General features: G+C 43.5%; 1 protein-coding gene and 1 pseudogene across 8 annotated transcripts in view; one reads left to right on the plus strand and one right to left on the minus strand.

The window, feature by feature from the left end:
- Nucleotides 1–1,141: 1,141 nt before the first annotated feature.
- LOC115029712 lies at nucleotides 1,142–5,173 on the minus strand (annotated as a pseudogene).
- Nucleotides 5,174–6,387: 1,214 nt separating this feature from the next.
- Eml4 (EMAP like 4) overlaps nucleotides 6,388–27,231 on the plus strand; it is a 125,483-nt gene continuing 104,639 nt past the window's right edge. For 4 of the 8 annotated variants that reach the window (XM_021150126.1, XM_029470874.1, XM_029470877.1 and 1 more), the window contains exon 1: nucleotides 13,801–14,112. In XM_021150126.1, the coding sequence (XP_021005785.1) occupies nucleotides 14,088–14,112 (25 nt within the window). In that variant the 5' untranslated portion in view covers nucleotides 13,801–14,087. Of the gene's footprint in view, nucleotides 6,430–7,766; nucleotides 8,130–13,800; nucleotides 14,113–27,231 lie in introns of those variants that run through there. The other 4 variants (XM_029470872.1, XM_029470873.1, XM_021150127.2 and 1 more) reach the window with 2 other exon arrangements.

Raw genomic sequence — 27,231 nt, forward strand, 5'->3', positions numbered from 1 at the left:
ATAAGTCTCTACAGGCACCAGGCACACAGGTGGGATGAACACACACACACATACACACNTGAACACATAAAATAAAAACAAATCTTTGAAAAAAAAACCCACATTTTTTTCTATTTGAATTCTGTTGACCAATTTATTGTTGTTGTTTTGTTTTTTGGTTTTTTGAGACAGGGTTTCTCTGTATAGACCTTGTTGTCCTGGAACTCACTCTGTAGACCAGGCTGGCCTTGAACTCAGAAATTCGCCTGCCTCTGCCTCCCAAGTGCTGGGATTAAAGGCGTGTGCCATCACTGCCCGGCTTGTTTTGTTGTTTTGAGGCAGTGTACATATACATACCTCAGGCTGGCTTCAGACTCATGATCCTCTTGCCTCAGCCTCTTGATTGATTGAATTATTAAACACTACCCCCCCCCTCTCTCTCTCTATATATATATACATGCAGTGCCCGCAGAGGCCAGAAGAGGGCGTTAGATCCCTGGAACCGGAGTTATAGACAGTTGTGACCCACCCTGCGGTGCTTGGTTCTCTGGAAGAGCAGCGAGTGACTTAACCACTGAGCTCTCCCCAGCCCACTATTCCCTTGTTTTAACTTTTCCCCTTTCTATTCTCTTCTTTACTAACCTCTACCAATTTCTGTTCTTTGGTATCGCGTTTGGGTCAGTTCCTTCAGTGCATACCCTGCCGGGTTCCAACCTTTCCTCCCTAAAGTGCTACCTTTATTTTTTACAATCCACTTGCCGCTCTCACCCACCAAGTCCCGAGGTTATGACGTTAGGGGGGTCATTCTTAGTGCTGTACATTCTACAGCTTTGAGCAATGACTGCTGGCCTGTTCCCATTTTTATACGATGACACAGAGTAGTTGTCATTTTACAAGATAAATCCATCTTTCACGGTCCGCATATTTATTGTTCTCTCTCACAAACCTTTCACTGATCTTTTTCCTGTCTCTGTAGTTTTGCCTTTCAACTAGATACAGTGCTATATGCTTACAATTATACAGCATATATAATTTTCTCGTATCAATATGCACTTAGGTCTCCTCTGTATGGCTTCACTTGTGCGCGCGCACACGAGTGCTTTCTATAAAACAAGGCTTTACTCATCCTCAGCCACTAGAGAAAGGCGAGCCCGGTGGTGCCTCAGTGGAGGATGCTGTGGTCTTGAGCTTCTGCCATTTCTGTCTCAGTCTGCTTCAGCTCATCTTTCCATCTGGCCTCCTCTGCCCAGGGGGTTTTAGGTAACTGTAGGCCAAGCCAGGAACCGGAGCAGGGTATTGGCCAAGCTTGATGAGGGGAGAGACTTGAACAGAAGGCACCTTCTTGTCGGTGACCTTCTGGACACCTATCTATGTACCTTTTTATTTTATTTATTTATTTATTTATTTGGTTTTTCGAGACAGGGTTTCTCTGTATAGCCCTGACTGTCCTGGAACTCACTTTGTAGACCAGGCTGGCCTTGAACTCAGACATTCGCCTGCCTCTGCCTCCCAAGTGCTGGGATTAAAGGCGTGTGACACCACGCCCGGCTATGTACCTTTTTAAAACAGAGTCCCAAGTAGCCCAGCCTGGCCTCCAATTTACCGTGTAGCTGAGGTTGAGTTTGAAGCTATGCTCCTCCCGCCTCCACCTCTCTACAGTTGGGATTCCAGGTGTGCAATGCCACACCCAGTTTCCGTAGTGCTAGGGATTGAACCTGTTAGTGTAGGCTTGCCAGGCAAGCTACTAAGTGTGAGCCACATCCTCTGTGCCCTGTGCCTGCCAGCCCCATGTCTTCTCATGGCTCTGTAGTTCACTTCTTTGCTAGAAATGGTATTTAGTTTGTCCGTTCATCTGCTGAAGGAGATCTGGGATGTTGCCAGGACTGGGGCAATTAGAAACAAAATGGCTGAAGCTGGGTGTGGTGGCACACGCCTTTAATCGCAGCACTCAGGAGGCAGAGGAAGGAGGATTTCTGAGTTCAAGGACAGCCTGGTCTACAAAAGTGAGTTCAGGACAGCCAGGGCTAAACAGAGAAACCCTGTCTAGAAAAACAAAAACAAAAACAAACAAACAAAAAAACAGCTGCGGGCTGGTGAGATGGCTCAGTGGGTAAGAGCACCTGACTGCTCTTCCGAAGGTCCGAAGTTCAAATCCCAGCAACCACATGGTGGCTCACAACCACCCATAATGAGATCTGATGCCCTCTTCTGGTGTGTCTGAAGACAGCTACAGTGTACTTACATATAATAAATAAATAAATCTTAAAAAAAAAAAAAACAGCTGCAAGCATCCTTGCACAGACGTTGTGGGGTGTACTAAATTTTAAATATTCCTATTCTTATACACAGTTATCAACTTATATCTCTGCCTTTGGGAAATGCCTGCCATGATTTTCTATGCCATTTCTAAACCTGTGGTGATTTTCTAAACCTGTGGTGTGGCCACTATAAAGACCCCTGTTTCGCACTGTATTATGGATAAATGAGATCAGCAACCCCAAGATGTGCTCTCTACAACTTTAACTCTGAAGGACCTTGAGCTCTTCTGTAGGAATGGCTTCTTGTTCTTGCCTAGGTAAAGCCCGCTTCACTATGAACTGTGTGTACGGTCATACCACGTTTCACAGGCTGGGTCAAAAGTGCTGCTGTTGTAGAATGAAACTTTCAGTTTCAAAATAAAATCTATACAGCCAGCACATAGAATAGCATTCAACTCATAGATTCTTCAACACTTGAAGTACCACAGTTTAATTATAGAAATGCCTTATTTGAAATGTTCATTTACTTAGATGCAAACATACACACACACACACACCATGTTCAAATAATAAAAATAGCAGGGTAGTGGTGACATATGCCTTTAATTCCAGGCCTTGGGAGGCAAAGACAGGTGGATCTTTCTGAGTGCAAGTCCAGCCTAGTCTACAGAGTTAGCTATAAGGTAGCCAAGGCTACACAAAGAAGCCCTATCTTGAAAAACCAACCAACCAAACAAACAAATAAAGTAAAAAATTTAAAAATAAGAAAAGTGGAAAGTCCCCTTTTAATGGGGAGGACTTCCCCAATGCTCACGACGGTTGTTGTAGACCAGTCTCAACCTTATTAAACACACTAAATGGAACAAGCAAAGCTGTATGCTGAGGAGAGATGTGTGAAAAGCTTTGTGGCTGTGTCTACAGACATGACCCATGTGCATCGTGCTTGCACGCGCAAACACAATACAACTATCCTTAAAGGGGACGACCTACTCCAGCTCAAATGACTGATTTTATATCTTGATTTTTAATAAAATTATTCCCAGACTGCTTAATGGCAAACGTATTGCTTTATCATACCCACAAGGACCCTGAAGTTACAGCCTCAGTTGTTCCTGCTCTAACAACACCACGGTGGGCAGGAGGAGCTTGCCTCTCCAGTTTGCCTGCAAAGGGATGGGCTTCCTGCCTGCGCCCACTAGGGAAACTCTATGAGCTTGAGTTACACCTATGAAAGGCGTAAGGTAAGGGCGGGAACCTCTTTAATCTTATGGGCATAGACCAGGTCTGCACTCAGGAAACCATGTATCCCTTCTTACAGTTCTCAAAGCTGGGATCCTTACTCATAGGCTACTGATACTTGGAGAATGATTTCAAAGAATAGAAAACAAGTTATTGTTGTTATTATTTATGACAGTCAATTTCTAACTATGGTGGTTTTTTTTGTTGTTGTTGTTTTGGTAAGAGTTTGGTAATAATTTGTATTTGGTTTTTTAGTTCTTGAATTTAAAATTTGGTGTTTGGGGCTGAGGAGACAGCTCAGAGCGTAAACTGCTTACCTGATAAGTGTGAGGATCCCAGAGCCCCAGGTAAAAAAGCCAGACACTCAAGTTTGACCTCTGATCTCAACACTTACATGCAGGTTTAACCCCATGAACGTGCACATATACATACACACATACACAAGAAAAGGGAGGGAGGGAGGGTGGGAAAGAGGGAGGGAGGGAGGATTTGGTGTCATGGATACTGGATATTCCAAAGATTCTCAACTGAGATTATCTATCAGGGAGCTGGAGAGATGGTTCAGCAGTTAACAGCACTGGCTGGGCTTCTAGAGGACCCAGGGTTCAATTCCCAGCACCCACATGGCAGCTCACAGCTACCTGGAACTCCAGTTCCAGGGATCTGTAACCATCACACAGGCATACATGCAGGCAAAACACCAAAGAACATAAAATAAGAATAAATAATTTAAAAGAGTAAAAGAGAGATAGATGCTTTGCAGGAGCCTGTAACCGGGCGGCGGGCTCCGTCCACACCCTCTTGCCGCCTATCCTTGTGTCGAACCTCATGGGGTTAAACCTGCTCTCGGTTGCCCGATATCGGAGCTCCTTCAGCTTCTGCAGTCAGCCTGTTTCCAGGCCCTCGCAGAGCTTTTCTCCTAATGATTTCTATGACTTAGCCCCAACTCCCACCCTAAATATGAATTCCACATTTGAAGCCATGCACTGGAGACTTCACCAAGCCTAAGTCTGTTTAAAACGAAAGGCGGTGTTTGTACCCACTCAAGGGTTCTCCACTGCAAACAAGAGAAACCCACTCTGGCTAACTCAGGCAGAGAAGAAACTCACTGAGAGGGTATCAAGTGGCCTCCTCATTGGCAGGAAAGTTGGAAGAACAGACACAGGAAGCTGGCAAGAAAACCCAGGAAGTCTAGGGCACAGAGAGCATTTCCAACTTCACCTACGGACAGAAGCCGGACAGAAGCGGGTGGGGACGCTGCGCTGATATTGCTGTGGTCGCCGCCCTCCCCCAACATTATCACAGAGACTCCTCACTTTTTCAGTCCCTTTTTAAGCTCCATGCCACTCTCTCCAGGTTAAAAGATCTCGCTTATACTATCCAAATGGCTTAGGTCACATGCCTGGGCCCCAGCTGCCAAAGATAACCTCTGACTCCCCTCAGCTTCCCACAGAAAGAAATTAATCACTGTATATTTTCATCTTCATTTTTTTTTCCTGTCCCTAGCTTCCCCTTTTCAGTAAATGCTACCACCATTCTTTCCATGGCCAGGATCCTGGGGACCCTCCTCTATGCCTTCCTCCTTACTCAGTTCCGGAGGCCACCAGCCAAGCGGGCCAGCAAGGGATCTGTGTATTGTTTTCCTTCACCCTATTTTCTTCTGGATGTTTCTGCGACTGCTCTCCCGCCAGCGACATCCCTACTCAATCCTAATTGGATTCCACACTTCCACTCCCTCCTCCCGTTTATCCACCCACAGGTTAATCTCCACAAAGCAGTTCTTTGATCACACCACTGTTTCTCAAACTGTATTGCTGAGAAGTGCCTCACCTGGGCGTCCACAGTTTTCCAGGAAACCCCCAAAGACACAAAAGGCGAACAGGTGCCTTGAGAAGAACTTGGCCTTTAGAAGCAAACTGATATGGGTTCAAATCTTGATCCCTCCCCCGTCCCCTCTCCCCTTTTCTAGTTCCTACTCTTTCAGGTTCCTTTTCAGGGTATGAAGAGTCGGGATAATGAGATCCATCTCGTGGGGGCATCGGTAAGTCATCACTTTGAAAGTTTAAATGGTGGTACACGTTGTATTTAGGTTGCAATATCACCCACACAGAGGCTTACAATGGACAATATTCAACTTCAGACCTGTCTAGTTCAAGATGGTTCAGTATGGTTGTCATCACTGTGGGTTCAGCACAGGCAGGTTAGGATCAGCACGCTACATGTTTTGGGGGCGGCAAAGCAGCAAACTAGTCATCATTTATAGCCCTGTTCCTAATTTCAAACAACTGACTTACAAACGACCTTTCGGGAATATTTTATTTGCAAGGAGGGCGCTTCCTGTGTAATTACCTTTGAGAATTAAATCCCCCTAGTTGGCTGCTTTCCATCCTAACGTTGATGTTTGAAAGTAGTTTCTTGTAGAATCTTAATTTTGTAAAAGGCTGCTTGTGAATCCCCGAAGGGGCAAAGAGCCAGTGTGCCTGACAGACACCTGAAAATTATTATCGCTAAGGCTTGCCCAACGTCTATTAAAATGGTGAAGCTCAAGCACATAAAAAAGAAACTTTAAAGTTGATTCTCTAACGGACAGGTTTGGTTATTGGTTCAACACGTTCAGACCCCCCTCCTCAGCATCACTGTTAAGTCAGCACTGGGAGAAAGCTCTACAGCCCCAGGAGATTCTCTTCCCTGAGCTAATCAGAAATGGCACCACTGGGGTTGCCAACCTTAGGTTCAGTTGGTGTCCATTCATTTACTCATGAATCCCTGAAACAATGCCCCTCCACCCTCAACCCCCTCCCCGTGCAAGGCATGGCTAGCAAGCCACAGGATAGATTTCAGCACTCACCCAGACCTTGCAAAACACCTAATCTCTTCCTTTGGAAAGCAGGTAGGACTTGGGAAGTCTTAGATGAAAGACAACACTCAAGTCAACACTGGTAGTAATCATGGAGTAAGTATATTTTATTATATATTTATTATTATTTGTTTATCTATCTATTTAGGTTTCTCTGTGTAGCCCTGGCTGTCCTGGAATTTACTCTGTAGATCAGGCTGGCCTCAAACTGACAGAGATCCACCTGCCCCCAACTCCTGAGTGCCAGGATAAAGGTGTGTGCCAACCTCACCTGGCTAGTTTCATTTTTTAAAAAAATATTCAAACAATAAAATTCAAGGGGCTGAAAAGACAGCGTTCCTTTACAAAAGTTAATTTCTCTTGACACTAAAAAGAATATCAGAGAGAAAAGCAAGCACACAAACATTTATAGTTACTTTTGAAGGACATCAGACGAGAGAGAGAGAGAGAGAGAGAGTAAAACAAAGAGGTCAGCAAAGGAGGCTGCGGTTTTATTTCCAGCTGAGAGCTTTGACAGCAGGTCTTGCGCGTCCTCACAAGTATTCTGCAGCTCTTCTCATGACGACGTTCTTATTTGGACCCAGAGGAAGGTAACTAGGCATAGAGTCAAACTTCTCATTTTAGCCAGGCATGGGGGCACAGGCTTTCTACCCAAGTATTTGGGAGATGGGAGCAAAGGATCAGAAGTTTAACATCATCTTCAGCGACACAGAGAGTTTGAGGCCAGCCTGTATCGACTGAAACTCTGTCTAAGGAAGTGAGAAAGAAAGAAAGAAAGAAAGAAAGAAAGAAAGAAAGAAAGAAAGGAAGGAAGAAAGGAAGAAAGGAAGGAAAGAAGAAAGAGGAAGGAAGAAAGGAAGGAAGGAAGGAAAAGGAAGGAAGGAAGAAAGAGGAAGGAAGGACCACATTTTAAGTCTTTGTACTTGGCATAGCTGTATATAACATATGTAATATTTGAGCTCATGAAAAATGGTGCATATATTATTTTGTTTAATTAAATTGTTCATTTGAGCAAGATGCTTCAGCTGGTAAAAGGCACCTACTGCCAAACCCAGTGACCTGAGTTAATCCTTACAACCTACATGGTAGAAGGCAAGAACCAATCTGTAACCTGTAACTTGTCCTCTAACACTTGGGTGCATTAGCACGCGCATGCATGCACACACACACACACACACACACACACACACACACACACACACACAGAGGAGTGCACTCTAAATACAGAATAATAAAACATTTTCATTGTACTTAAAGGTCTCAAAGTGAAAATAATCTAAGGATAAATTTATCTAAGGATAAATTCCCTTTTTAAGGTGAACAACCAAATGTCTCATTCATTTGGTGTTCTAAGTGTGTTTCCCGTTTAATGGTAATGCCTTGCTGCATGATCGTTTTGAAAGACTAAGGTCAAACGTTTTGCTTCATTATAGCTGCTGGGGCAGTTTGCAGCATCTCGTTGGAGAAATATAAAATGGGCAAATTTTTGCTGGTGGCTTGACAGCAGCTGGGCGTTGGATGTTGGCATGATGACCTTAGCTTGACTGGCCTCCATGCTAATCATTACTAGTTACTACTGGATACACTAGAGGACGTACTGGTGAGCAGAGGAGCCGTGTGACTGCTTGTGAAACCGCAGCAGCAGTAGTGCTTCCTGAGACCTGTTCTGGCGGCTTTATCTGGATCAGCACACTATCTTCTCAGCATCTACGGGTCACAGAGATGTGACCATCACATGCTTCGGATGGAATCCTGAAGTGCAGGAATTAGATACTGTGTCTAATCTTCCTTACCTGGTAAGAGATAGAGCTGAGATTAGAAGTTAGACGGTCTAATGTTACCGTTCTGGAGTCTGGATGCATTTGTTGTGGTTTGGTTTGTTGGTTTGGTTTTAAGACCATTTATCACATAGCTCAGCATGGCCTCTGGTTTACCATACAGCCAATGGTGACACTGAATTCTTGATCCTGGGGATTATAGCCATGCACTACCAGGCTCAGTTTATGCGGTTCTGTGGATGGACTCCAGGGCTCTGTGCATGTACTCTAATTGAGCTATATTCCCAGACTAACCCAAGTCTGCTTGCTTACCTGTCTATTTACCATTCTTTTTTTTTTTTTTTTTTTTTTTTTTGAGAAAAGATCTTACTGTGTCACCCAGGCTGGCCTTGATGAACTCCTTATATAGACCAGGCTGGCCTCCAACTCACAGAGATTTGGCTGCCTCTGCCTCCCAAGTGCTAGGATCAAATATATGTGTACAGGGCCTGGTAGAGTCTGTTTTCTCAAGCATTTCTTACTCTCTTCTTACTCAGAGATCCATCTGCCTCTGCCTCCTGAGTGCTGGGACCAAAGGTATGCACCACCACTTCCCGGGGGTGGGGGAGTGCTAGTTTATTATATGGGTTTTGAGACTTGAACTCAAGTCCCCAGGCTCACACAGCAAACATTGTACCCTACCCATTGAGCCTACCATACCCTACCCACTGAGGCTACGCTACCGATTGAGCCTATCCTACCCACTGAGACTGCTTCCACATTTACTCTATACCTACTATAGGGTGATGGGCTTTCAGGAAGTGCAGATACACTGCTCAGGGGGTGGGAAAACGCAGCCTAAGATGTGGGAGACCAAAGCTGAGGTTCCCTGACTCCTGGGCATCCAGTTACCACTGAAAACCTTGCAGAGGAGTCAGGAACAGAGGGTCCAGGGTCCACAGGCCTATGATAAGGAGCCTGGAGCAGGGGGTGGGGTAGCTTAATAGTGATTGTCTGGGAGTGTGGAGGGGGCCTTCTGTGGAGACTTAGATGGCGGGGCTCTGTAGACAAAGGCTTTTTCTATGCTCCCCACGGTGGTGGTTCCTAATGAGAGAGACAGTCCTTGGTTCCAAATTGTTTACTGATTGTTCATCTTGGAAAATGGATATGTCTCACCTCCTCAGGGTGGACCAGAGATTAAATACCTTTTGTAGGAAGGAATGTCTGGGAAGGGAAGCTTATTGGCTAACTCTCAGGGTCTCTAGATACCTCAGGAGCATGGAAAACTCTCATCTACACGATTGTAGATCACGTTCCTAAGTAGGGAGTGTGGTCACGTGACAAGGGCCTGGTTGGAAGCAAGTGAAGCTCCTACCATTCTCTGATACAAAGTTCTGGGACTTTCAACCTGCTCAGTCTTACCACGTTTCCTGGCACGGTCTACATGAAATTACCCTACCCTTGAGACTACCCTACCCTTGAGACTACTCTACCCATTGAGACTAATCTACCCATTGGGACTACCCTACCCATTGAGACTACCCTACCCATTGAGACTACCCTAACTGTTGAGATTACCCTAACCATTGAGACTACCCTAACATTGAGACTACTCTACCCATTGAGACTACCCTACCCAATGAGACTACTCTACCCATTGAGACTACCCTAACCATTGAGATTACCCTACCCATTGAGACTACCCTACCCTTGAGACTACTCTACCCATTGAGACTAATCTACCCATTGGGACTACCCTACCCATTGAGATTACCCTACCCATTGAGACTACCCTAACCATTGAGACTACCCTAACCATTGAGACTACTCTAACCATTGAGACTACTCTACCCATCTCCTCAGTCTTTATTTGTATTGTTCTGAGTTTTTAATTTCATTTTTTTTTCTGTCTCAGCTTTTTGGTTTGTTTTTTGTTTTTTGTTTTTTGTTTTTGTTTTTGTTTAAAAACTCCTTTGGCTGGTTTCAATGGTTAGACTAAATCTGGATTACTTAAGTAAAAATAACTGACACAGGCAGATTTATCATGAAGTTCACAATGCTTGAGCTTCAGATGGCTGCATCCCTTGCCTCCACGTTTCCGGTTGGTTTGTTTGTCTTACTTTAGAAGATAGGATTGGTTACAGGGTTTCTTTTGGTCCAGGCTCCCCTTAGACTTGCTATGGATGTGAAGATGATCTTGACCTTCTGGTCTCCCTGACTCAGCCTCCAGGGTGCTGAGCCTACAGGAAAGCACAGCAAGCCCCGCAGCCCGAGTCTGCCCTGAGTGTGCCTGCACTGAGTGTGTCCGCACTGAGTGTTCCTGCACTGAGTATGCCTGCCCTGAGTGTGCCTGCCCTGAGTGTGCCTGCACTGAGTGAGCCTGCACTGAGTGTGTCCCCACTGAGTGTGTCCGCACTGAGTGTGCCTGCACTGAGTGTGCCTGCCCTGAGTGAGCCTGCCCTGAGTGTGCCCGCACTGAGTGTGTCCTCACTGAGTGTGCCTGCACTGAGTGTGTCCGCACTGAGTGTGTCCTCACTGAGTGTGCCTGCACTGAGTGTGTCCGCANGTGTGTCCTCACTGAGTGTGCCTGCACTGAGTGTGTCCGCACTGAGTGTGTCCTCACTGAGTGTGCCTGCACTGAGTGTGTCCGCACTGAGTGTGCCTGCACTGAGTGTGCCTGCCCTGAGTGTGCCTGCACTGAGTGTGTCCGCACTGAGTGTGCCTGCACTGAGTGTGTCCTCACTGAGTGTGCCTGCCCTGAGTGTGCCTGCACTGAGTGTGCCTGCACTGAGTGTGTCCTCACTGAGTGTGCCTGCCCTGAGTGTGTCCGCACTGAGTGTGCCTGCCCTGAGTGTGTCCGCACTGAGTGTGCCTGCCCTGAGTGTGTCCTCACTGAGTGTGCCTGCCCTGAGTGTGTTCGCACTGAGTGTGCCTGCCCTGAGTGTGTCCTCACTGAGTGTGCCTGCACTGAGTGTGTCCGCACTGAGTGTGCCTGCCCTGAGTGTGTCCGCACTGAGTGTGCCTGCCCTGAGTGCGTAGGAAGGCACATCTTTCCATCACAGCCTTCCTTCCCTTAGTCACATATTCCACTCCGGCAGGAACTATTGGAATAACTAGATATCTGGGGCAACTAGCTTCCCAAAGAGTTGGGGATACATTTGATGTTAGGCTTAGTGAAATATTCCACCCAGACCACGGACATTTGCATTGAATCAGTGCCGGCTACTTTTGTTTAGCAATAGATTCCGGGAGTGCTCCTGTGGCTCAGCTCACTGACTTGCCTGGCGTCCCAGCATAGAGTTTCAGGGCTAGAGGTTAGAACACCATATGGACATACAGCTGGCCCTGGCAGTATGTGAGGAGTGTGGGAGGAGCAAGGGTTGCAACACACAAAGCCAAAGGGGAAGGCCCTTGCAGTCATCAGATAAGTACATTGTAAGTAGAGAATTTGGCCTTCATTGATGGCAAGCCAAAATAGACATTTGTCTCCTGTCAAGAACATACTCAGTAATGCAGTGCTGTAGAATTTTAAATGTATAATACTTGTGTTTTTCTTTTTAAAATGTGAATCATATGAAATTAATCAGAATGCCTCTAGCAATTATATAATATATACATATATAATATACATACATATGTAATATATACATATATAATATACACACATATGTAATATATACATATATAATATATACACATGTAATATATACATTTATAATATATACATATATTATATACACATTGCATATATACATATATGTAATGTAAACATATAATATATACATATGTGCAATATATACATATATAATATATACATACATATAGTATATATATGGCTTTACTATAAGTAGGAAATCAAGTTCTACTTCAATTATTGAAAACTTAAAAATTGGTTCACCATGCTAGAAGAAAACCTGACTTATTCTTCTCTTCTTTTAATTAAACATTTTTTAAAAAGCCAATGTCAGGTTTTCATTTGTTGTGCTTGTGCATGCGTGTGCCAGAGGTCAGCCTCAGGTACAGTTCCTCATGAGCTGTTTATGAGATAGGACCTCTCTGTGGAGGCTGGCTGGCAGGACGCCCTGGCGTTCAGTTTGTCTCTGCCTTCCCAGATCTGGGATTGTAAGTGTACATCAGTACACTTTCCATGCTTCCGTGGGAAGCACATTACTGACTGTCATCTCTCAGCCTTGCTGTGTCCTATTTACAACACTGACCTCCTAGGTTTGCTGTGATATTTCCTTAAGTTTTTAAGTTAGATTTTGTTTGTTGGCTGTTTCCAGAGCTGGGGATCAAACCCAGTGCCTCATATTTACTAAGCACAATTGGTCACTGAGGTACACTCCCAGGCCCTTAGGGAAGATGTTTAAAGAGGCATCAAAGGGGAGAGGTATACTTCAAGGATGTTTAACAATCCTTTCGACCGTTTAATTCTGTCAATTCTTTTCATGGCAGTTGCTGTTTCCCATTTCTTCCCTCCTTACTTCAGTTTGTCCTTTATAACCGACAACTCTATTAACAGACATTCTTATTTTTTCCTAACCCAGCTACTTTAAAAGGTATATCTAATTTAGTCTCTGAGACACCTTACACTTTTTTTCTTACTCTAATCTGCACATCGACCTAGAAGGGACCTAAACTATTCAAATGTCTTTGTAAGGAAAGAGGATAAAATTAGAGGGTTGAGAGCTGGAGAGATGGCTCAGCGGTTAAGAGCACTGACTGCTCTTCCTGAGGTCCTGAGTTCAATTCCCCACAACTACATGGTGACTCACAACCATCTGTAACGGGGTGACAGTGTACCCATATAAATAAAATAAATAAATCTTTAAAAATAATAATAATAAGATTAGAGGGTTGAAGAAGATGGGATGAGTTTTGGTTGTGTTTGTGCATGCATGTGCCAGAGTTCAGCCTCAGGTACAATATAGCACTTGAATTTGCAAATAAATTAAAGCACCTAAATTTAGTTACGTGACTTCATAGATTTGAGCCTAGAACTAAGGTTTATTTAAAAACTAATATTCTGTGCTATAGTTTCCTGATAGGCTATCCGGTGGCTTTGTACCCTGATGGGAAGAACAAAAGGAGAGTAAGACAAGCCAGCCTTTTAGGTGCACTTTCCACCCACGTTCCATGACCTTGGGCAGACAAAGGTATTCAAGGCCCTGCCTTTCCTCATAAGACTTGGGTAAGACGAACTCTTTTCATCCAGCATTAACATTGTTTGCTTGTGCTCTGTCCTAGAACCTGCGGTTGTGGCAGACATGGCCTCAGGCTGGTCAAAAAGTCTTGCCTCTACCTAGAATTCTCACCTGACTAGAGGAGAGGGGAACCCCAACAAGGGGAATCCTTCCTCTCACTCCTTAGCCTCCTCGTCCCCTCCCTTCAAAAGAACTCTAGAACCGTACTCCGCGGGCTTCCCAGAGGGAAAGAATCCCACGGTGCAGGTCAGCTTTCTAGCAGCAGGACACCCACGAGCCCCGTCCACTCAGACCCAGTTTCGGGCTGGAGAACCCTCGTGGGGAACCGGGCCAGGAACACAAGTACAACCAATGGCCTCCCTAACTCTCAAGTGTGTTCTCTGCGGCTGCGGAGGCAGGGCAGAGAGGGAGGGGCGTGTCGCGGGAAGCCCCGCCCCGTTCCGTCACGTGGGGGGCGGGATCGGAAGCGTGACGGCGTGCGCGGGGGCGGAGCCGTGGCTGCGCGCGGGCGCGGGGGCGGGGCGCGGCGCGGCGCTCACGGCTGCGGCTTAGGAGAGAGAGAGAGAGAGAGAGAGGGAGAGAGAGGCCGGGCGGGCGGCGCGGCTCTCAACCTGGTTGACCGACTGACCCTCGGGGCTGACGGGCTGACCGGCGGACGGCGGCGGCGGGAGTTGGAAGCCGCGCCGAGCGACGCTGAGAACCGGCGGGTCAGGTCCCGCGGCCGCCGCTTGGTCGGGGCGCTGAATGAAGCGCCCGCCCCGCTGAGCCCCGAGCCCGGCGCGGTCCCCGCAAGATGGACGGTTTCGCCGGCAGCCTCGGTGAGTCCGGCCGCGGGCTCGCGCCCCTCGTGCGTAACCCGGGACCCCGGCTTCCTGCGCGCGCGCGCGCCGCGGGCCCTGCTCCCCGGGCTGCCCCTGCGGGTGGCCGCCGCTCCCGGCACATGGTCCCCGCGAGGCTGCAGCCCCGCCGCCGCCTCCGGGACGGGCGGCCCCTCCCCCCATGCAGCCCTTGCCTCCAGACCCTCCCTTCTTCCCAGAGCCCCGTTCAGTGCGGGGGGCCCTCCTTCCCCTCAACGACCCTCCAGCCGCTGCTACGTCCCTCCCGGTACACTTAGCACCTTCTTCTGACCCCCCGTTAAAGTCGGGGCACCCCTTCATCAAATACAGACTCCCTCTGAGTACATCTCCCCACTTAAACGGAATGATAGGCAAGGTTGGGGCAGCCTTTCCGCAGGGAGTAGGATTCCCAGTCCCACTTCTGGATTGGAGTCACCCCTTTCAGTCTTTATATTTGAAGATTGATTAAGTAGCCCTCAGTAACTGACAACTTCCCTCCACTTCCCCGAACGTTTTGCAGTGGTAGAGAGCACTATCATCTACTCAATACAGGGAAGGAAGAGGCGCATCTGTGTTGGGGGACCCTCTTTAAGAGTGAAAGCAGAAGTATGTTCTCCATGCGTGCTGGAGAGAAGTAATCCTGCCCACTGAACCCATAAGAGGGGGCCTCAATCGGAAAAGAAAGGATTCTCCATTTTTGGAATATGCTGTCTTTGTGGAATGGAGAGAAAGGGATAGGTTAGCCTGTTGGCTGAAGTGGTTTCTCAGTGTTCCATTTAACCAGAGTACAGGTGCTAAATTTTGTGACTGGCTTGAGGAACAGAACTCCAGGGTAACCAGTACCTGTGTCTGGAATTGCTATTCTTTGAGGCCACTGGAATCCAGTTACTGTAGAGATGTAAGTGTTACGGTGAGAGAAACGATTCTGTTTTTGCTGATACTGCGGTTCTGTGATACCAGCGACTGGATTTGATTTGTATATTTGACTAGTTTATGTGGTAGTAGCGTGTATAGTCGGATGCTTTTCTTTTTCCATTTCGTGATAATAAATCTCTAGTTAGTTAATGTTCACTGATCAGCAAACCATCTGGCACTAAGCCATATTTTAATCTGCCCACACAAGATTGGGATTAGATGGATTTTTTTTTTTTTTAAGTAAAGTTAAAAAGTAAACAGAAGAGCATCAGGCTCTTACAGTTGTTAAATAGTAAAGGCACAGTTTTGGTCTTGACTTTCTTGAGGGGAAAAAAAAATCATTGTTGTTATACTGCTTTGAGAATGGAAATCCTAAAATAGGAGCAATGCATTGTGGCTCTTTTCTCTTCAAAGACACCTGTTGTCCATTATCTAACCTTTGATGTTTTGTAATTCCTTACATAGTGAAGTTACTTCCTTCTCGGCCTCCTTTTAGCCAGGCATTAACTCTTAATTTGTTCTTTTTTGGTTTTGTGACTGGGTTCATTTCCCCAGTTCATATTGGCTGGAAGACTGGCCTGCATGTCTGCTAACATGCAGATTGGGTATCTTTGGGGGACTGTGATAATCTCTGTATGTAATGTGATCTTTACTCTTGTGCTTGTGCTGAGGAATTCTGGAGGGCTTTAAAAGTGCCTTTTTCACCAATTGAAACACTTAAGTTAATTTTGAAAGCGTATATGCCTTGTTAAACAAGTTTATCCGTAACTAATCCAGTAGAGACAACAGAAAGAGTTGCAATCAGGAAAACAAACCTCATTTTTATGTTGTGTTAAAGAGACATAATGACGCTAAACATTCATTTCACGCCATCTTCTGTGATCGGAGCACTGAATTGCCATCTTTTGAGTGGTAAAGGAAGGGGATGGTTTTTGTCTCCTTTCTGGAGTTGCCTTCGATGAAGAGACTTTGTAACAGGAGTTGTGCTTTCTCTTTCTGTGGCTTTCTATGAGTAAAACTAGGCCCCATCTTAATTGAAACCTTAAAGGGGTGGGGGAGGGGGGAGGGGGAGCTGGTATATTTTACTAGTAGCCTTTTAGCAGAGCTCTGCCAAATTGCTTGTTTCTGTCCCCTGCAGTTCGTTAGCCTGGAGCTTAGAGTTACATTGATCTTTATTTTATCATCAAGAGAGCCATTAGCGTAAAAGAAAGCACTTATGTGTAAAGACTTCTTTTTTCAACTTAAAAAATTCAAAACATGTGAAGTTCTTCTGGGGTAACATGGAAAGCGGTTTTTTCTCAAGGAAGTGTGGCTGCTTCTATCTCCTTTCACATACTAGAGAGGGATTTGGAAAATTGTGAGAAGACTACATTTTCATAAGCAAAAAAATTCAGTGCTTTTATCAGCAGAATGAGTCTGTAAAAGCTGATTATTTAAGGGAATTTAAGGAAACCCAAACTATGGCTGTGGTTAGAGTGATTAGATAAGAAAAACATGCATTCTATAAGACACCTACATAGGGGATTTGGAAACCAGAGATGGGAATGTTAAATGATTAGCCATTTTGCTGCCACGTTGAAGTTACACATTTCTTGTATTACCCTTGTTTTACATAAAAGCAACTGAAGGATCCGTTTACTCTCTGCAGCTGATGAATTCCAGTAGTGTGGCTAGCCGGTACTTGTACTATGCAGTTTCTCCTAGTTACATAGTATCTCCTAGTATCTTTCAGTACCTACATTAGGGTCATTTGAAAGGCAGCACTTGGGAAACAAGTTTTTAAAGGTACCCTACGCTGTTTTGGTGCGTTGTCACCACATCTCAGTATGGGTATACACACAACATGTCTCACCGTATGCATTTTAAACCTCAGGTGTGTTTGCAAAAGCAGGAAACTACCAATAAATAAAGCCTTTCTTGCTGATCTTACTGACTTTTAAGGTAGGAGTTGGATACATTTTATGCTTAGTCTTCTTTTAGCATCTTTTTCTTGTTTCAGGTTTTAAGTCAGTTTTTGTTGTTTTGTGTTGTGTTGTTTGGTGGTAGTGGTTGTTGGTTTTAAAACCCCACCCTCAAGACAGGGTCTTAACTATGTAGCCCAGGCTACCTTGAACTTGTGGCTGTTTCACTGTCAGTATCCCAAGTGCTAGATTAACACCCACTTTTTTTGTAATGAAAGTTTTAATTTTAATATATTTATTTTGGGATTAGCCTAAACATGAACATTTGCATTGAACTTAAAGAAAGTATAAACTTAATCATGCCAGTTACAATATAAAATTCAGTATTATGTGTAAGTATCATGCATCCTGGGCTGACTGGTCTGTGTCTATCTAACTGAGTGTGTGTCACTATAATGTTTATAGGTGCTCCTTGGTGTGTGGAGTACTGAGGGCTGAACCCAGGACTTTGTAATGGTAGGCAAGCAGTCTACCAACTGAACTACATCCTCGGCTTAAATCTTGCCTTCCTTGCAAGCAAGCAACTGCAGTACTTCATTTTTATATTTCTGAACAGGCTCTAACGTAGCCCGGTGGGTCTTGAACTCACTTCGTTGCTGGGGTTGGCCTTGAACTGTTGACCCCCTGTCTTTACCTCCAGACTTAGAGGAGTGTTCTACTACATCAAGCCCTTTTAAAGTTTTAAAATATATTTGTAAGACAAACTCATGCTATGTTGTCTTAACTGGTCTTAAACTCTTGGGCTCAAGCCACCGTGCTGCCTGAGCTGCTTCTTCAGTAACTGGAACTACTGGCACATGCCACCATGCCATCATGCCTGCCTGGTTTTCAATACTAATCTAGTTTTAAACATCCTTTAAATATTCAGTAAGCCTTTTTTTTTTTTTTTTAACTTTCATGTAATCATTTGGGTTTTTTCCTAAGCAGTTTAATTTCTTATTGGTTGTCTTGAAGGGCTGAAGGTACCCTTAAGTGGGCCTAGGTGATGGTTCAGTAGATAAATTGCTTGTTGAATAGGAGTTCAGCTTTCCAGCACCCATCTAAATGTATGGGTGTGGCAGTGAGCCTGTAATTCTACTTTCCGTACTATCAAGTTCTAGGTTCAGTGACAAATGATGGAGACAGACGCCTGATATCTGCCTCAGGCCTCCATATGCACACACAGTTGCACCCGTATATACTTGAACATGCGAACATACCACACACACTAGCACGTGCAAGAAGAGAATATATGTAACATGATGGGAATAGTAACTCAAATGTGGTACAATATTTACAGCATGAGTGTGCTAGACTATTACTAAATGTGTGGGTAATGTCATAGATGGACCTCCAGCTCTATGCTTTTTACCCTTAAAGAAAGGACAAGAAAAGCGCATGCTTTTGTCCTTTAGGAGCTGACTGCTGACTTTACATAGGCATCTAGAAATGTTTATTAAGTGAGGAAGATACCAGGGACAGAGGCAAAGGAAGGCAGCGCCATGTCGGACGCTTTGCTGTGTATCAGAGCAAGTGACTGCTGAAAGCGAACATCTGGAGATTGCTAGATGTCTAGCTATAAAGTCTGGCGTTTTCAAGTTATGAAATAATTTATTTAGCAGTCTAAATTCCAGGGATTGTATGACTAGGTCTTTATCTGTTTTAATTTTTATTTTCTATATCTGAATTAGATATAGGAAAGCTGTCTTAATGAGAGCTCATATCTATATTATATAAAACCTCACTGTTTGTTCATAGCAAGTGTGAAAACAATTTGATATTTAAATAGATGGCTCATACGACCACATTGAAGTTGAAGGAAGCAGCTGGCAACGACTTCTCCATGTGGCAGGTTCCCAGGTTGTTGTGGGTCTTATGTATGTATGTTATGTTATAGTTCTGGGTGCTTTAGATTAGGACAACACCTTAACTTAGCATACTGCCTTGTCGTTTACAAAGAACCTTTATCCTTTAAAATCTGTATGGCGGTCTTACGGTCTAAATTGTTACCCCTTTGTAGATGGAATTGAGGTTCAGAGAGTCTGAGGTTATTTCTAAAGCTATATGAATAAGGAAGGCTTATTTTTCTTTCTCTAACAACCAAATCTAGAATCTTTCTCCTCAAAATCAGGTTTTCCTTTCAAAATGATTGACTTTTGAAGCCTCTTAAATCAGTTTTTGTAGATTTATACTGTTAAAGCACTCTACTTTGTTTCTTATAAAATGGCAGTTTTGTAAAGTTAAACCCTTGAAGTTCAGACTTTGCCCTTGGTTGATGAGTGTTTAGATAAGGAAAACACTCTATTTGCATTTTACATCGAATAGCAATTGAGGCTCTGCAGTGGTTTTTGAAATCATAGACAAGGATGCTAAGTCACTGGCCATTTTATAAATGCTACATTGAAGTTATGAATTATATAAATGTGTGTGTGTTTACATGAAATACTTTATCACCCAGACTTGAAGTCACAGGATGTTTAATTCCTTGCCATTCCCGGCCCCCTGCCAAATTAAAAATGTCTTTAAAGACATACAGTTTGTAACATTACTACTACTACTTCTACTACTTCTTCTTCTTCTTCTTCATCATTATCAAAGATTTATTTATTTAATGTTATTAGTACACTGTGGCTGTCTTCAGACACACCAGAAGAGGGCATTGGATCTCATTATAGATGGTTGTGAGCCACCATGTGGTTGCTGGGAATTGAACTCAGGACCTCTGGAAGAGCAATCAGTGCTCTTAACTGCTGAGCCAACTCTCCAGCCAGTATCATTACTTCTTATCTCACACCCCTCCCCCACTTTAAAAAAAGACAGGGTCTCATGTAGCCCAGGCTAGCCTCAAACTTGCAATATAACTTAGGCTGGCCTTGAACTTCTACTAATGTACTCACTTCTACCTCCTAGATGCTGGGATTATAGGTGTGTGCCATTATATCCAGCTTCTTTGTTTTTGTCAATTATTTTTCTTCTTAGTACTGGGGGATTGGACCTAGGGTTACATGCATAACAGGCAGGTGACCTGCCACTGAGCTACATCCTCAGCCATCTCGGTAGCTGTCTCTTCCTCCCCCTCTTTCTGTGTGCTTGTTTGTATGTTTTTTCAAGACAGGGTTTCTCTGTGTATTCCTGAAACTCATGTATGTTGTAGAACAGGTAGGCCTCAAATCCAGAACTCCCTCTGCCTTGTGAGTGCTCGGATTAAAGGTGTTCACCACAATGTTCGGTGTTTGTTACCTTTTCTTAACTCTTTGGATTTCTTTTCTACCACTGTAATTCATACATTTTTTTATTCTATACTTGGATTATATTAAATTTGATTCAGTCCAATAAAGAATTCTGGCCCAGGTTCTGGGGTGATGCTTTGAGTTGCAAGTCATGTGTATGACCTATTAATTGATTCTGAAATCAGTTTATTAATGGTCAAGACCAACATTTAAAAAGACGACGGGAGGAGAGAGTACTCCACATGATAATGAGTGGAACTTTAAATTTCAGTTTTGTGTGTTTGATTTAGACTGTAGTGTAAACTTCTGTGGGTAAAACATTTTGCCAGGTAAACATTTTTGGAGGCTAAGCTCTATGTGTAAGAGAGGAGATAGGAGTGCGGACATATGAACATAGTGAGCTTTAGAAGCTACAATGAGGAGGATGCTAGCTATCTCTTTAAAACTTCTGGATGAAGTGAAGGAAGACAGATTTGGTGCATTATAATATGATTTTATAAAATTGGTAGATAGAATATGATAATTTGCTTTGTCTAATGATTCTTTGACTTGTAAGAGGATTTAGATTTACCATCTATTATTTTAGCTTTAATTTTTTTAACTTTTCAGTTATATGTTTGTGTGTGAGGGTTGGGTATGTGCATGTGAGTGCAGGTCCCTGAGAGGTCAGAAGACAGCACCAGGTCTCCGGGAACTGGAGATAAAAGCAGTTGGAGCCTGCTTATATGGGTGCTGGGAACTAAACTGGGGTCCCCTGCAAGAATAGTGTGCTTTCAGCCCTGCAGCATTTCTTCACCCCCTTTTTAACTTTCTAAATGCAATTGTCTGCCTTGATTTACTAATTAAATAGTTCTAAATAGAATCTCACTTTTCAGTGTCCAACTCAGGTTTGTCTTTATCCTGGAGTCTGCTCCTTGTTCTCTAGTCTGTCTTCCTAAAGTGGTGAATTTGTACTTAATATCTAAAGCATATGGAGCTGTACTCAAAAGTTGAAACCTGTTTAATTTAAAATTTTATGTTTATCTTCATGAATAATTCATGTGATTATTTTGAGACCAAAGTAAGAATCAGTGACCAAATAAGACAGGAATCAGTAGCTCACAGCCTACATGGGAATGTGCTGAAAAGCAGGATGTCTGCATGGCCTTACAGTTCTGCCTATTGTGTGCTTAGTGGTTGCAAGGGAAAATAGTAACTGCACAGTCAGACAGCACAGTAAACACATAATGAGAACAAATACTGCCAGTAGACATTGTGTGCCTCTGCCATGAGTGAATAGTACACACACACACTTTAGAGTTTTTGGAAATGGTCTGTATTAAAGGAGACTAAAACATTGGACTATGTTTTCGAGAGAAAAATACAACAAAAAATATTATTGAATCAACACTGGAGTTTACGTGGTAAAAGAGATCAAAGTATTATTATATCAGTGTTTAACTTACTAACATTGATAGCTATCCTACAGCTGTGCATGGAGATATTTTTATTCTTAGGACATAGACACTACAGTTGGTAGGGAGAAGGAACCATGTGTCTGTAACTTGCTCTTGTTTGTGGCAGGGCTCACTGTGTGTCTTAGGCTGAGCCAAAACTCACTGGATAGCCCGCCCACACTGCCATAGTCCTGTCTCAGCCTCAGAGAACACTACACACCTACTGTGCCTAACTTTTAAATGGTTCATTTAAAATTTTTATGTTTTATAGGTGAATATATACATATGTAAAAAGCCAAACATATACAGATAGACAGACAGTGTTACCTGTGAGTGAATTTGTTAATAGCATATGGGTGGTGTTTTGTTTTGTTTTGTTTTGTTTTTTATTACTACTGTTCTTGCGGCTTTTCTGTGACCCTGGCATTTTCCAATACAGGGTTTTTAAAAATTGTATAAATGGGCTGGAGAGATAGATGGCTCAGTGGTTAAGAGCACTGACTGCTCTTCCAGAGGTCCTGAGTTTATTTCCCAGCAAACACATGGTGGCTCACCATCATCTGTAATGGGATCTGACACCTTCTTCTGGTGTGTCTGAAGACAACTACAGTGTACTCATATACATAAAATAAATAAATCTAAAAAATGTATGAACAATACAATATTCCATGATGTATAGCATTAAAAAAATATGGAACTAGCTGTCTCTCAGAAAATTCCACACCCTTGAGATAAAACTGCCTGTGAGAATGTTGTCAGTGTGTATATCAAGTGGCGTCTTTGTATCCCTAGGCTTCACTTTGAGAAATATGCCTTTGGGCCAGAGGCTGCAGACTTAGCAGACAGACATTATATGTTTTGTTCAGTCCTTCGGGTGTTTGAAAAATTGAGGAATTGGACTGGAGAGACTGCTTAGCCATTAAGACCACTGTTACCTCTTGCAGAGGACCTGGATTTGATTCCCAGCACTCACATGGCAGCTTATAATTGTCTGTAACTGCAGTTCCAGGGCCCTGACACTCTGACCACTGCAGACACCAGGCAAGATTCTGAGCTGATGCCCATCACCCTCTGAACATTTTTTGTTATTTCCTGTGAGCCAATGACATTGCTCTTTAGCTGAGGTATACCCAACAGTTTTGATGATCCAGTTTTGACAGTTTTAGTGATCCAGTTTGCCTTGTGCTCTTCCTGCTCCAGTACTGGAGTAGCCGTCATTTCAAGGAGACTTAATAATCTTTGTGGAGAATGGTATTTAAAGGCCAGCTTTGTTCTAGCTGTATGAATAGCTGTCATTATCGCAGAGTAATCAGAGATAGAGTGTGCTTGTGGAGGGAACGTGAATTTACACCTGTGATGGTTTGTTTTATAACTGGGTAGGGCTTGTTTTAGTTTTCTCAACATATTTGTAACTAATTTTTCAAATTGTGATGAATCTGGTCTTCAGTTTGCTTAAGCAATTCCTCACCAGCTCCTAGCTTAACTCCTTCGTGTAGACATCTTCATCTTCTTTGGGCTCCAGCATGAGAGGGCAGGGGCCTTTTTCATTCACCTGGATGTTGACACCTGCACAGGCCTTTGACACCCTCTGTTGGGCTACTCCTGCCTCAATGTCTTCTTCCCACGCCTCTTTTACTCTTTCTCTCGGTGACTTTAGGATGGGTGAGGTTGGTTTTGAGAAAGGTATTTAGGCTGGTCTTGAATTCATGATCCTCCCAAGTATTGGAATTAAAGGCATACATCACCACTTCTGGGTATTTTAATTTTTTTTTTTTACTAACCTGTGTTAAATAACACATAATAATGGGTTTCATTAGACATTTCCATACATTGTACAGTATATTTTTATCACATTCACAAATCTCCCCCATCTTTCCACTTCCTCTTCCCTAGCAGTCTCCCTTTCTATTTTTATCTTCGTGCGTGTGTGTGTGTGTGTGTGTGTGTGTGCGCGCGCATCTAATAAATTCAATAGACTTTATAGGTGTAAGGACACTTTACCAGTGGCCACACAACTGAAGAGAATGGCTCTCCCCTGTCAACCATGAGCTGCATATAAACCATCAGGGAGGGTGTTTGTGGGCCCAAGCTTGTGTGGGGATCCCGAGCTTCTGTGAGTTCGAGTAAAATGGTTTCCCTTGGCTTTTGGATGTGACAGAATGTTCCTGCAGTGGTGTGAATGTGAACATCCCTGAGAGGGTCAAATACTTGAACATTTGGTCCCCAGTTGGTAGCACTGTTAGAGAAGATTTAGGGAGGTATGGCCTTGTTGGAGGAGGTGTCCTCCTGGAGTTGGACATTGAGAGTTAAAAGCCTCATGACATTTCCAGCTTTCTGCTTCTTGCTTGCATTTAAGGATGTAAGCTCTCAGCTTCCTGCTTCCTTCCACCCTGCTTCCTCAGCGCTGCCACATCCCTCCCATTCCCTCTGGAATTCTTCTGTCATGGTATTTTATCACAGTAACAGAAATGCACCGAATACAGTTCCCAGCATCTCAGTCTACTTCTGAAGTCAGCTATTTCTGCAGTAAGTTGGGTGTTCTTTTTTAAATACAGACACGGTAGACTTGACTCTAGAGGTGTGTATGCTATTGGATCAGTGTTTCTGATTTTTCCCTTTTTATTTAGACTTACTGTTTTTTAAAGAAATAAATCTATTTATCCCCTGCCCCCAGCCTCCTCTCTGTGTGTATACATATGCACACTTTGTCAGAGTCTGCTCTTTCTACCATGTGGGTACCAGGAATGGGACCCAGCTGTTCAGCTTTACTCACTGAACGATCTCACCGGCTCCTCTTTTCTTTTTTCCAGTTTTAACCCTGTTGTAGGCTGGGGAACAAGTAGCAAAGCCTGTCTGCATGTAAGGATTGTTTTGAACCTCAGAATTGATGCCATATGACTTTAAACTATATGTCCAACAAATAACCACAACTTACTTACATTTGTAATGAGAGCAATAGCAGGATATCAGATGCTGTTAAGAATAGTCTGAGTGAGGTGGTCCTTAGTAAAGTGTATGAGGTGGTTTGTTTTGTTTGTTTTGTTTTGTTTGTTTGTTTTGTTTTTGTTCTTTTCGAGACAGGGTTTCTCTGTATCTGGCTGTCCTGGAACTCACTTTGTAGACCAGGCTGGCCTTGAACTCAGAAATTCGCCTGCCTCTGCCTCCCAAGTGCTGGGATTAAAGGCGTGCACCACCACGCCCGGCTAATGTATGAGTTTTTAAGTCCATAGATTTGTTAATATGTGTATTTATATGTACACAGTAAAAGTTTACAGTCCAATTTACACGGTATACTTTTTCTTTAAGTTTATTGTGTGTTACAATTTTGAGTGTGTGGGAGAGTGTGAGTACACACATTCCTTGTTGTATATATGGATCACATTGGAGGTTAGAAGAGAACTTGGAGGTGTTGGTTCTAACGTTTCACTTTGGGATCTAGGGATTGACCGGGTCGGCACGCCTGCCCCTGCCCGGCGTGCATTTGACCTGCTGAGCCACCACTGTCTGTGTATGTTGTTTGAAGATGATCAGTTGAATGTCTGTGAGTGAGCTGTTCTATCAGAGGTCAGACTGTCTACTTCATGGGAGTACACTTCTTTTCTCTAGAGCAGTGCTTCTCAAGCTGTGCTTTGCTATCTCTTTCGGCTCAGGGGTCACAGACCTGATACCCTGTATCTAAGATTCAGATACAGTTATAAAGTAGGATGAAATAATCTCATGGTTGAGGGGGGGCATTACCACAACATGAGGGACTGTATTCAAGGGTTGCAGCATTAGTAAGTTTCATTGCTACATAATAACTGCAATTTTGCTGCAGTTATGAATTGCAATGTAAATATCTGATATGTAGGATATTGGGGTGGCAACTCACAGTTGAGAAGCAGCTGGAAGAGTACTTTTCTGACTTCCTAAAGTTAAGATGACTTCCTGTTTTAAAAGACATACATATTCAATATTATTTTCAAGTATTTTTGTCTCTGATATTTATTTTTCCATGTTGATTTTGAAGTGGCTATTCTATACTGGTTTTCTGAGTGATACTTGAGAGCAAATGACAAAATTTGAGTTTTTCATTGAGTCATTTGTTCCAGAAAAGTAACACAACTGACTTCTATTGATGAGTGAGTGGGAGGTCTGCTTGAAAAAAATCACTTTGAAGGGCATCCTGTTTACAGTTTAGGTGCGACATAGCTGTGAGTGTTTTTCATACTTGGCGTCCATTGGCAGCTTAATTTTTCAGTCTTCAGTCATGATTGGTATAAATTTGTTTGTGTGCAGACAATGGGTGACTTCCCACTTTAAAATCTAATAATGTAGGTTGAGATCAGATACTAGGGAGCAACCTTTAGGACAGATTATTAGAAAGGTAGTATTTACTTTAAAATATTAATCATGACTGTGAATGGGATTTAATGATTATACTGAAACTTGCTTTCTTTGAAACTCCTTTCCTTGGCTCAGTGCAGTAGGGTTAAGATTATGGAGTTTGAGTCTTATGCAGGCAGCATAGTACTGTGATTCCAAATCCTACATACACTCTGTAGTAAAGAGGGTTTTCTTACCGTCTGCAGCTCACATCCTCACTGCGTGTAATGAGAACCAGTGAGTGAGCTGCTGGAAACCCCTGCTCTCACAAGGGTGTAATTCTGTGGAGGGTTCAGGCAATATTTAGTCAGGAAATATTTATTGAATGCTTGGTATGTGCTCAGCACTCTTCCAGCTATAAACAAAGTCCTTATGGGTTTATAATGTAGGCTTTGAAAACAGAGTGGTAGGAATCATTTGGGTGAAGTATAGAAAGCTTTAGGAGCCTGGAGGTTTATCTTAGGCCTCTGTTGTCAGGCATTTCCCTCAATTTCAGATCTGTGTTTTAGCAGGAAAACAGGTCAGGCCATAGTGTCTTCCTGAGATAGAACAGAGAGGAATGTTTACTTGCCACGTCTGCTCCCACTCTGCCACAAACCCCCAGGAAAGGACAGACAGAGCAGCTCACGGTTAGCTGCAGTTTCAGTGTAGGTGTGACTGTTAGCTGTGCCTGTCTGCTGGCATTCTCAGTTGTTACAGAGTTTTGGGGCTCTGTCATCTGTGTTACTTATGTCAGTGATATAACTTTCACAGATACTCGCTTCTTCTTTGGTTTTGATTATGAGTCTTAGGATTCGTGTGGTATGTTTGCTTTAAGCAATTATTGTTGCAGGATATGGTGTTTGAGGGCCTTTCATCTCGGCCCTGAGGAGGCTAAGGTCGGAGCTCAGACCAGGGGCTCACAGGGAGTCCGGGGAGTCAGGAACTTTATTGATAGCTGTACTAACTTTCTAAAGGGCCCGAAACATCTTCATTTGAGCCTAACACATACATTAAAGCTTAAAACCTTATTAACAGTTCAATAGCTTGAGTAAAACTGTCCCCACATTAACGCCTTCATCTGTGGATGACCATCATAGAAATGAAGCATCTCAGTACAGAAGTGTTAAACGTTCCAAACCCAGAACTGTGAACAAACAAACTTTGAAGATATAGGAACACTGGATTTTTAGATTATGGGTGCTCAGTCTAGTATATGAAATACCCCAAACAAAA

The sequence above is a fragment of the Mus caroli genome, chromosome 17 (assembly GCF_900094665.2).
Source record: "Mus caroli chromosome 17, CAROLI_EIJ_v1.1, whole genome shotgun sequence".
NCBI classification, from domain to species: domain Eukaryota; kingdom Metazoa; phylum Chordata; class Mammalia; order Rodentia; family Muridae; genus Mus; species Mus caroli.